This window comes from Triturus cristatus, chromosome 2_1 (assembly GCF_964204655.1).
Source record: "Triturus cristatus chromosome 2_1, aTriCri1.1, whole genome shotgun sequence".
NCBI classification, from domain to species: Eukaryota; Metazoa; Chordata; class Amphibia; order Caudata; family Salamandridae; genus Triturus; species Triturus cristatus.
In genome coordinates, this window is record NC_140581.1 from 290,602,387 (window position 1) to 290,615,000 (window position 12,614).

A 12,614-nucleotide genomic window follows, 5' to 3' on the forward strand; every position below is an offset into this window, starting at 1 on the left:
ATACAGATGATTAAGATTCTCATCTAAAGCCTTTCGTAATTTCAGCATCTACATCAAAACAGATCTGTTCTTAGACACGCTTGTTTGTCCTCATTAAGACCCTCAAATGTGTTTCTCCATTTATTGACCATCTGTTTCACAAGTCAGTAGTTTATGCTCTCATGAAGTCCAGCATGGACTATGGCAGCGGTTCTTAATCTTCTGACTTCTATGAACCCCCACTAAATCACTATTGGAAGCTGGGGGTCCCTGCATAAGCATTTTCCAGAATTTGCAAACTGAGGTCATGTAAATCCCCAAGTAGGTAATGTCACTTTCCTCCCAGGTCAGTGGGCATGTCCACCTGCTGCTGAGTGGCCAATTCAAGATTCGGATGGCAATGAATTCCTCCCAATTTATGTTGATGCTTGATAAATTCCTGAAGTTTCTAAGAAACTCGAGGATCTTCGGAATGGAGTTTTTTGTCCACATACAGCAAAATCATGTCTTCTCATTCTCAGTCCCCACAACAGGCCATCACCCCATTTCCAGTTCACCAATGGTTCCATTACTACAGTGAAACAGCGGAGAAGGGACATGCCTGTCGGGTGCCCTAGTCCAGTTCATATTTCCCTGTGATTGAGCCATTCACACAGACCCTTGCCATCAGATTATCATAAATGAGATGCACCCAAGTCAAGAAGAAGGGCCCAAAGTGCATCCATTCAAGCAGAGCCATGAGGAAGAGCCATTCCAGCAATTCAAAAGCTTTCTCACCGCCCAGCTCCAAGAGAACAGGTGGTTCCATCACTCTATGTCTGCGTGCCAGGCACCTAAACAGCCACCAGAATTTGTGTTTCGTAGACCTATATAGCATGAAGCCCAATGATCTGGGGCAATAATGCCATCTATTACCTGCATCAGGTGACTTGCTAGGACCTTAGCCAGTACCTTTGGTTCTATGTTTAGGAGAGATATCTGTCTGTAGAATGCAGTCTACCAGCGAGTTTCCCACTTATGTATGAGCACTATAGTCACCTGTCAGAGGACCTGTGGAAGCTCACCCCCATGGCCAGATTGGATGTAGCAGGCACAGGGTGTTTCCCCCGGTGGGCTGCCAGGGTAGGGGCCGGTTTTGGACCCCTGGGAGGCCATTTTTGTTACCGGGGCCAGTTTTGCAGCATAGCTACAATATCACCCCCCCTGTAACAACAGCAGCGGCAGTGTTTTCCACATGCACCCCCCAACACTACCCCCGCGGCAAGCCCAACTAAATTGCCAGGGCTGGATTGCGTTCCCAGTCCGGCCCTGCTCACCCTTCTCCCTTGACTCATAGAAAATGTCCTGGAGTGGTTGTATCACACTGCTTTTCAAAAACTTGAAAAAGTCCAGGGATAGGTTGTTTAATCTGAGTTAGGGCCTCCAAAATGTATCTCTTTATCCAGAAGTTATCTGGGATCCTTCCCTATAATGCTGACGGAGTGCTATTTATTAACTTGTGTAGGTCTCTCTCAGCCCCTTCAGTGGTACGCAAAGAACAGAGCTTGCCTAGCAATGTGCAAAAGTCTGCAAAATCTCCCAACAGCCCACCACCATCCACGTGCTCTGCATGGACCCATATCTGACCTTCCCCTTTTCTTGCTAGTTAGGTCAGCATTTTCTCTACTTTGCTCCCTATCTCGTAAGCCCTACTCTGCCGCGCCCTATAGAGTGACCTGGCGAGCTTCCCTTTTGCTGGTTTACTCCCTAACGGTGAACGTCCAAAATATAGAATACAAAATATAGACAGGCCAGAATATCGACTCCAAAATATAGATAGGACAGTATATCGAATCACCAAAATATAGTTAGTCAGAATATCGAAAGTGGGGTAGGAAATATCGATTTCCATAATATCGAATTTAAAATATCGATTTCCATAATATCGATTTTTTTGTGTGTTATGTATGGTAGTATATGTGTTAAAATTCTGTATTATTTTTGTAATGTATGTTTAATTTTTTTAAAGTAATGAATGTTATGTAATTTAATATTTGCGTAATTAAATTCCGTAGCGGGTATCGGGTTTATAGAGGAATAGGGTGGGAAGTAATTTAATTATAGTAAATATTAATTTTTCTTTATATGTATTGATAATTAATTGATAATTAATTTTTATTAATTGATTAATTGATAATTATGTTAATTGTATTATTTATTATTTGGAGTGGGTTGTGGGTTTATAGGGGAATAGGGTGGGAAGTAATTTAATTGTAATAAAGTAAATATTTATTTTTATTTATATGTATTGATAATTAATTGATCATTAATTATTAATTGGCAATTAATTTTTATTAATTGGTAATTAGGTTTTTAATTGGTAATTAATTTGCATTAATTGGTAATTATTTTTAATGAATTTTTTATTGATATTGATAATTAATGTAATCTTATTTTAATATTAAATCACTACTTTCCCTACTGTTGCACTCTCAGGAGTGGGAATAGTAATTTGTACCCCTATGCTATCCTTTTAAAAAAAAATATTTTTGATTGGTTTTAACATATTTATTCCCCCTCCCGGACAGGTAAACATTCTGTACATTAATATCATACATTTTATGTTTATCATATATAAATAAGCATTAAAGGAAATTTTGCAAAATATATTCAATGCTCCACAGGGAAAGAAAAAGCCCCAATCAAAACAATAACATAAATACATTGTAGCATTGATAATAAATCAGATTTGTCGCTCTCGCCAAGATGTAAGAGGAGTCCAGATGTTCATGCCCCTTTCACGTCGCCTTTTGCCTTTCCGCTTATATATAGCTATCTCGATATTATGCACCGCTAAAAGCCTAGCTAGCCACTGTTGAAAAGTGGGTGGTAATGGGTCTAGCCAAGCCGAGGCTAGACATAGACGCCAAACGGCCATAGCAACAAAAATAAAATCATAACTGTTTTCAGATTTATCTGAATCTTCCACCCCAAGTACCATTACCTCTGGTGATAAGACAACCTTTCTATGAAGAACAGAGGTTAAAAACCTCTCTATATCTTGTACCAGAGGTATTAACACTGGGCAAGAGGCGAAGATATGGATGGAGTTTGCTTTAAATAAATTGCATCTCGGACAACAAGTCCCAATACCAGTTCCCCATTTTGCAATCTTGTCAGGTGTATAATAGAAAAAAAAACAGGTTTTATAAAATTGTGCCAGAAGTTTGGTAGAGATAAGGAGCGTTTGTGCTAATTGGTAGGAGTCTAGAAATCCTTCTTTAGATATATCGAGTTTGCTTTGCCACCTCATTGCCATTTTATCTAGATCGTCAGGGAGTTTGTCCAACAATAACTCATAGACTCCACCAATCGAATGTTTCCTAGAATGTATAACTGTCTCTACTACAGTAGATTCTTCCCAGAATGTTTTTAGTCCAGATTTGTGAGTTAGGAAGGCCCTAATCTGAAGATATTTTAAAAAGTCCCGCCAGTCTAAGCCAAATTCTCCCTTCAAAGCTTCGAAAGATTTAATACCCTGGTTAGTATAAAAATCCCCTAGATGTTTTATTCCCAAGTTATACCATTTATTAACGCAGTTATCTTTAAAAATAGTTGGTGGAAGTATTGGGTTATTTAATACTGGGGTATAGTATGAGAATCGTCCAATTCCTAGTACTTTTTTTACAGCCTTCCATACCTTAAAACAGCTATAAAAGAGTCTTAAATTTGACCTTTTTATGGTAACTGTCATGTATGTGTTTCCAAAAATAACCATAGCAGGAATTCCCCACCAATAGCTGAAAGATTGAAGCGGTATGTTCCTCTGTATTATTTTGACTTTGTAATAATTCCTTGCTGTATAGTAAGGCACATGACCAATAATATCTCCTTAAGTTGGGGAGTGCTAGCCCTCCTCTGTCCTTAGGAAGGGTAAGATATTTATATGCCCGCCGGGGTTGAGCATATGACCATACAAATCTCGAAAAAGTACGTTCCATTATTGTAAACCACTGATTAGAGATTTCTAGGCAAACTGCCCTGAATAGATACAATATCTTTGGAAAGTACACCATTTTAATTGCATTAACTCTTCCAATAATAGAAAGGTGGAGATTGTCTAACCGTCGTAGATCTTTTTGTATCGTATTTAGTAGTGGCTTAAAATTTAAGTCCACAACTTTCTCTAATTTGGAAGAAATTGTAACACCCAGATATGTCTCTCCCTTCACCACCCTCGAATCATCCATCAATATTTTTTGATTTAGAACAATTTGTGTCTTTCCTTGATTTAATGCATAGCCAGAGACCAACCCGAATTTCTTGGCTTCGGCCTCAATGGTCAGGATTGCTACTCCGGGGTCGGCAGTAACTATAGCAATATCGTCAGCATATGCTAATGTTTTTGTTGAATATCCCTGTGATATAATGGGGGTTATAAGATTGTTTTTCTCCAAGTAGCGAATGAAGAAATCAATATATATTGCAAAAAGCAATGGCGAGCAAGGACATCCCTGGCGAGTTCCCCTGGAGACTGAAATCTCCTTGGTTAAACTTCCATTGACAGATACAACAGCCCTAGGATTATTATACATTTTTTGTAACGCCTGAATGAATTTAGTTCGAAATCCCACCGTCGCCATAGCTTTCCAGAGAAACTGCCAGGAGACCCTATCAAAGGCCTTCTCTTCATCCAGAAGTATCAGGGCCTTAGGGTCTCCGGTAGTTTCTGTTCCGTCAAAAAGTGTAATGACCCTCTGGATATGATTTATCATTGACCTTCCAGGAACAAAACCATGCTGACTTTTAACGATAACTTTATGTATTATAGTTGCTATTCGATTTGCCAAGATTTTGGAGTATATTTTTGAATCAGCATTTATAAGGGTTATTGGACGATATGATCCTAGCTGTTCTGAGGGTTTCCCCTTTTTGGCAAAGATGGCAATTTTGGCTTTGGACCAAGAGCCTGGAGGTTACCCCCCGGGGAAAATATGTATAATTAAGTCCCTAAATATATGTTTAATTTCTTCTATAAATATGCTATAGAATTCTGATGGGATACAGTCCAGTCCTGTTACCTTTCCTTTAGGGAGACTCTTAACTGCAATCAACACCTCTTCCATGTTTGGAGTTTCCTCTAGAGCCAGCTGTGTGTTTACCTCAAGCTTTACGGTTTCACAATTCTCTAGGTATCTTTCTATTTCTATGATGTCTCCATTACCGTTGTCCGTATATAGTTCTTTATAGAACCGCCAAAATGCTTGCTTAATCTGTTCTGAGTCTTTTAGCTGGCCTTCCACTGGATCTACAATCTCCCTTATTAGATTATCATTGGCCTGTTGTCGTAATCGCATTGCCAATTGATGTCCCACTTGCTCATTAACTTCGTATATTAATTCTTTTCGAGCCGTGGCTTTCCGAATTGCCTTCGGAAAGCCACGGAAACCCCTATGCTATCCAACAGTTTCCCTACTGTTGCACTCTCTGGAGTGGGAATGGTAATTTTTACCCTCCCACTATCCAACGCTTTTCCTACTGTTGCACTCACTGGAGTGGGAATAGTAATTTTTACCCTTCCGCTATCCAACGCTTTCCCTACTGTTGCACTCACTGGAGTGGGAATAGTAATTTTTACCCTCCCGCTATCCAACGCTTTCCCTACTGTTGCACTCACTGGAGTGGGAATAGTAATTTTTACCCCTACGCTATCCAACGCTTTCCCTACTGTTGAACTCACCGGAGTGGGAATAGTAATTTTTACCCTCCCGCTATCCAACGCTTTCCCTACTGTTGCACTCACTGGAGGGGGAATAGTAATTTTTACCCTTCCGCTATCCAATGCTTTCCCTACTGTTGCACTCTCTGGAGTGGTAATAGTAATTTTTACCCTCCCGCTATCCAACACTTTCCCTACTGTTGCACTCTTTGGAGTGGGAATAGTAATTTTTACCCTTACGCTATCCAACGTTTTCCCTACTGTTGCACTCACTGGAGTGGGAATAGTAATTTTTACCCCTACTCTATCCAACGCTTTCCCTACTGTTGCACTCACTGGAGTGGGACTAATAATTTTTACCCTCCCGCTATCCAACGCTTTCCCTACTGTTGCACTCTTTGGAGTGGGAATAGTAATTTTTACCCCTACGCTATCCAACGTTTTCCCTACTGTTGCACTCACTGGAGTGGGAATAGTAATTTTTACCCCTACGCTATCCAACGCTTTCCCTACTGTTGCACTCACTGGAGTGGGAATAGTAATTTTTACCCTCCCGCTATCCAACGCTTTCCCTACTGTTGCACTCTCTGGAGTGGGAATAGTAATTTCTACCCTCCCGCTATCCAATGCTTTCCCTACTGTTGCACTCTTTGGAGTGAGAATAGTAATTTTTACCCTCCCGCTATCCAACGCTTTCCCTACTGTTGATATCTCTGGAGTGGGAATAGTAATTTTTACCCTCCCGCTATCCAACGCTTTCCCTACTGTTGATATCTCTGGAGTGGGAATAGTAATTTTTACCCTCCCGCTATCCAACGCTTTCCCTACTGTTGCACTCTTTGGAGTGGGAATAGTAAGTTTTACCCCTATGCTATCCAACGTTTTCCCTACTGTCGCACTCTTTGCGTGGGAATAGTAATTTTCACCCATACGCTATCCAACGCTTTCCCTACTGTTGCACTCACTGGAGTGGGAATAGTAATTTTTACCCTCCCGCTATCCAATTCTTTCCCTACTGTTGCACTCTCTGGAGTGGGAATAGTAATTTTTACCCTCCCGCTATCCAACGCTTTCCCTACTGTTGCACTCTTTGGAGTGGGAATAGTAATTTTTACCCCTACGCTATCCAATGTTTTCCCTACTGTTGCACTCACTGGAGTGGGTATAGTAATTTTTACCCTCTCACTATCCAACAAAATCTCTACTTTTTTTTACATTACATTTATTATTTTTACATTTTTAGCTTTTTTACATTATTTTAAGTATGTTTTATCTTATTGTTTTTAATATTTTTATATTATTTTTAATACATTTAAAAAATTCGATATTTTAGTTAACTATATTTTAACAATCTATATTTTGGATTCGATATTTTAGTACTTACCTTTTTGTAGATAGGGATTCTATATTCTGTACTTCGATATTTTGGAGTCGATATTTTAGGCATTCTATATTATGTCCCTCGATATTTAGTCACTGAACCGTATGGCTGGATTTGTGAATCACACTTAACATTTGCATGCATATATTATGACTAGATTCCAAATGTAAATCTGCCCAATACTTGGAAAAAACCTTTGTAAGTCTGCTGTTTAGACTCCACTGTTATGAGATTTAGTAAATCTAGACTCATGGAAGTTTCCCATAGCCCTTCAAAATCGTTAGGATCCCTAAATAGATTAACTGCAGATCCCTGCCATGACATCAAACTGAGCTACTCACGCTGTTGGGGGAAAAACGACCTGATGTCATGTTTCTAATGGGAACATGGCTACAAAAGAGCTCTACTCCAGAAATTCACCAAGCCTTCCCCACAGGATACTATGTCTGCAGGAATGATCACACAAATAAGGTGGGCGGTGGCATTGCTATTATTTGAAAAAGACCTCTGCAGGTGTGTGTACAACCCGCTATCCATCCCCGATGGCGAGAACCTCGCCTTCACCATCAATTTCTCACCTACATGCTCCTTCACAGGGGTAGTGACCTACAGGCCCCCTGGAACTTGCACCAAGGTTACTAAGGCCATACCAGATTTGATTGCCTGCCTAGCCATCCAAAAAAACATAAAGAACCTTACCCCTCTTGGAGACCTCAATATACAATTTGATGAGAGCAACAATCCACTCTTAAAAGGCATATTACAAGACCTAGGCTCTCTCCAATTATTGCAAAGAGTGGAAGGTCCCACTCACGACAGGGCATCTCCTAGACCCTGTTTTTAGCAACAACGCAAACATTAAGGTAAGGAAACCCTGTCCCTTAATGTGGACTGACCACTTCTTGATCCCTTTTACACTGAATGGTTACCCTGACACTAACAACACTAAAGAAGCAACAAGTCTTGATAGTGGATGGGTAAGACTTAACAAAGAGAAATGGAATGCCTCCTTAGCTTCAGATAAACCAACTCTAGGTGACCACCCTATGCCTGTCAATATCAAAGTTGAACAGTGGATTAAACACTCTCTTCACAAACTAATTCCAATCACCTCGGTCACAAGAGGTAAAAAAGAAAATTCTGTACCCTGGTTTATCTCCTATCTAGTATCCTTAAAGAAAAAGTGCAAAAGACTAGAAAGGATATGGAGGAAAACTATGAGGAGCACCTAAATAACTCCTATCGACTTGCAATTAGGCACTACCACCTTGAAATTAAGAAGGCCCAAGCCTCTTACTATGGAGCCAAAATCGATAAGGCCGCTAACTCACCAAGGGAACTTTTCCGAATTGTCAAAATCCTCACTACTCCAAAGTTGGTAAACACCCTCTCCACCCCCACAACATCTCGCTGCAACAAACTTACAGCTTTCTTTCAAGGAAAAGACTTGAACATATATGTAACTCTACAACAGACTAAAAGTGGCATTAACGCATTCCCTGTCCTACCATCGAATTGCCTCTTAAAGTTCCTCCCTGTCTCAAGGGAAGCACTCCCAGGGGCAAATTTACGAGAAAGTGACGCATCTGTAGAGATGTTTCACTTTACCTGGGCCACCCTGAGAAACCCTTGCGCCACCATGGAGGCGACGTATTTACAATACGGCGCACCATGGCGCAAGGATTGACAGATGCGTCACAAATTATGACGTATCTGTTGGCGCAAAAGTCAGGCATTGCTGGAGTTGTGCCGCAGGCTCTATGCAACTATAGCAATGCATGTTAAGGCCTATCCTTATTGTGCTGCATCACTCCTTGTGCCTGCTTCAAGCAGGCGCAAGGTTTTGATGCAGTGGCGTCCTAGAAGTGGCGCAGTGAAATCTTGTAGATTTCACTGCATCACTTTTACAAGGCTTTCCTGCGTGGGAACTCCCACCCTGCATACATTATACCTGATGCAGGGCTTTACAACTTGACACATCTCCCTAGATGCATCACATTGTAAATGGGCCGCATTTGTACGCTGCCGCTGCGTCATAAAAAGTGACACAACGGCGGTGCAAAAATTACACAAGGGGCTTGTAAATCTGCCCCCCAGTACTTTTTAGTAAGGTAAAATTGTGCTCCCCTTTGAACCGCGCACCCCCCACATACTCGTGCAAGCAACTTAAGCCCTCATTTCCACACTATTGGACCTCCTTAATCTCTCTCACTACCGGACTGATCCCCAATAGAAAAAGATTTGGAAAAGCATGTCAATCCAAGCCGTTCCATATTACTGGAAGCAAATTCTCTCCTCAATCCTAGGCAAACAGGTTTCCGCCCTCAACATAGTACGAAAACTGCCCTCCTTACCATCCCAGAGGAGTTAAAAATGCTGCTTGACCAGGGAAGAGCCATTACAATTATCCCACTGGACATGAGCAAGGCATTTGATATGGTTGACCATGCGATACTCATAAAAAGAATAATTGAAGCCGGAATAGAGAATGTTTTCTGAGCGATAGGTCATTTCAGATATGCGAAAATCCAAGGTACTCGGACTTCTTCCCACTGAAGTGTGGAATACTGCAGGGATCTGCCCTCAGCCCCACTCTATATGTATATATATATATAGAGCGGGGCTGAGGGCAAATCCCTGCAGTATTCCACACTTCAGTGGATACTGCAGAGATCTGCCCTCAGCCCCACACTATATATATATAGTGTGGGGCTGAGGGCAGATCTCTGCAGTATTTCACACTTCAGTGGGAAGAAGTCAGAGTACCTTATATATATATCTGCTAGCTGACATTGGGCAGGAATTTGAGATGTTGATCGCCTCCTATGCTGATGAATCACAGCTGATCCTCTCCCTCTCCCCTGGGGATAGAATCATACCACCAGCAGTTGGCCCCCTGCATAGAAAAAGTGGCCAGAGGGATGGCAAACTGCTACCTTAAATTGAAAGGGGACAAAACAGAACTGATGATCCTGGGGCATAGACCAGATCTCCAAACCTCTCTAAAATGACCAAAGTCCTTGGACAATCCACCTACCCCTTCCTCCCTCATAAGAAGCCTAGATATGTGGATGGACATCTCTCTGTCTATGGATGCACAAGCAAAAAAACTTGTGGCCTCCTCCTTTGACATCCTCAGAACTCTGCGTAAAATCATGGAACTTCTACCCACCACATCCAGAAGAACCGTGGTTCAGTCGCTAGTTCTCTCCTGACTGGAATACGACAACTCCATATACATTGGTACAGATAAATTTGTTATCAAGAGACTACAGGTGGTTCAAAATGAGGCAGCTAAAATGCTACTCAAGATCCATAAACACACCTGAGCTAAAAATACCTAGGCCGTCCTTCACTGGCTCCTCCTTGAGGAAAGAATAACATTCAAAGCGCTCTGTAGAGCCTACAGAGGATTGAACTCAAAAGGTCCTTCCTTTATTAGGGCACTTCTAACACCCTATACCCCCAAAATAACACTAAGATCTTCTAATACCCGACTACTGAAGGTATCATGAATCCAATGACCAGATGGGGCGGAAGATCCTTTTCACATCATGTGCCTAAGCTGTGAAACACAATGCCTGCAGTACTTAGAAACCATGACAATTAAACATGTTTTAGGAAACAGATCTAAGCTTGACTATACCCTCACTAATCCTACTGTTTACATGTTCCCTGCATGACTAGGTCCCATCTCAATTAGTGCTGGGAAGCTTTCGGGTAGCCATACGCTTTAGATATCTGCATACCGCCAAACTTCTAGTTACACCATCTGTACCTCAAATGATTAGCTTAGTTGAGCGAGATGCCTTGTAGACTCACCTGCTTATATTGTCCTGTTCTGCAACGTCATCGTAGACATCTTGATCGTCTCCCGTAGGCACTGGAGCATTAACTGAATGTCTATCCTTCTTCTTCAATGTAGAATAGTCAATCTCCACTGATGTTGTTTTAATGTAGCCATCTAAACACATATTACATATTTTACAATATTGTAATACTGAGAAGTAAATGTATATAAAATGCCTTTCATCCATCCAACATATTCCAATATCCAGTTTTGATGTTTTTGCTTAGCCAATGTTTGAAACAGGATGTCTCTTTCTTTGTACCTACTTGCAAGAAAAAATATTTATTTCAGCCACATATTTAACCCTAATTGCCCTACCAAAGAGCTTCCTGTCATTTACATGGGACATTTCCGATGTAGGTGAGGGAATGCTCAGTTACCCAATGCTCATTCCCATGGGGAACATGTGCATAGCACACCTCGCTGGAAGGGCATGGAATTTATAGCACTTCTCCACTTTCTCACATAAAGTCATTTTGGAGCTGTCAAAATGTCCCATTAGTCTCTTGTCCCTTTAGACAATGATGTATCCCAGACCCCCTATCAAAGACTAGCTTGGATGCCCCATCGGTTCATGGGGTACCTGGCCTGGCAGTTCGGGCAGGACTGCTCCTATTGGAGCAAGGTCAAGGCTGAATTGAACATGGCTGGGTCCAAACTGATGTGGTGTGCTGGGTGAAAAACAATGGATTGGAATGCAGCCCAAGCTATCACCAGTGGCCGAGCTTATTCCATTCCATCCATCACTTTGCTTTTTGATGCCCTAAGTGTGACCCGTATGCCCAGACGTGGGTCCCATGCTCACGATGCCACTGGAATCAAGTTATACCTGGCAGATGAGCTCACAATATGGGCGAAGCCTGTCCTGGGTTGCTTGTGTTCCAGTTCAGGGAGGACCTGGCCTTGCAGTTCAGGCTGGATCATTCCCACTGGAGAAGGGTCAAGACTGATTTGCATATGGCTGGGTTGAAACTAAGGTGGCAAGGTGAGTGAAAAATGATGGATTAGATGCAGCCTGAGCGATCGCCATTGACTGAGATTAATTCAAGCATTCAATTCAACACTTTGCTTTCTGATGCATTACGTGTGACCGGTATGCCCAGCAAGGGTCCCGTGCTCAGTGTGCCACTGGAATCAAGCTATACCTGGCTGATGAGCCCATAATAAGGGCAAAACCGATCCTGGGTTGCTGGTGTTCTGGCTCAGAGAGTACCTGGCCTTGCAGTTCGGGCTAGAATGTTCACATTTTAGCTGGGTCAAGGATCTTTTGCATATGGGTGGAGCTAAACTGATGCAGCATGGTGGGTGAAAAACAATAGATTGGGATGCGTCCCCAAATGATCGCAAGTGGATGAAGGTGAATTCATGCATTCGATCCATCACTTTGCGTTTTGATGCCACCACAGATCTATTCCACAGTTGTGCAGCCTGGTCACTCTCTGTTAGAGTGTGGTGGTGCACATCGATACAGCTAGTGCCATCACTTTCAATATGTCAGCTGTTAATAGGTGGCAGAACTATAGGAGCAGGCATATACCTAGTACAGAGTTCAGGGCCGCTGTATTTCATAACACTACTTCATATTTCAAAAGTTAGGTCGCATCTCGCTCTAAAGAAGATGAGGAGAAAGACAAAAATACCTTTTACACTACAGAACATTAAGGCCCTCATCCGATTCCAGGTTACCTCTAGGGTAGGATACCAGG

General features: G+C 41.8%; 1 protein-coding gene across 4 annotated transcripts in view; it reads right to left on the reverse strand.

Moving 5' to 3' along the window:
• The window catches only part of FYB1 (FYN binding protein 1), a 667,308-nt gene that overhangs the window by 128,577 nt on the left and 526,117 nt on the right, over positions 1-12,614 (reverse strand). For all 4 annotated transcript variants that reach the window (XM_085631140.1, XM_085631135.1, XM_085631137.1 and 1 more), the window contains exon 9: positions 10,881-11,022. In XM_085631140.1, coding sequence (XP_085487266.1) covers positions 10,881-11,022 — 142 coding nt within the window. The remainder of the gene's footprint in view (positions 1-10,880; positions 11,023-12,614) is intronic.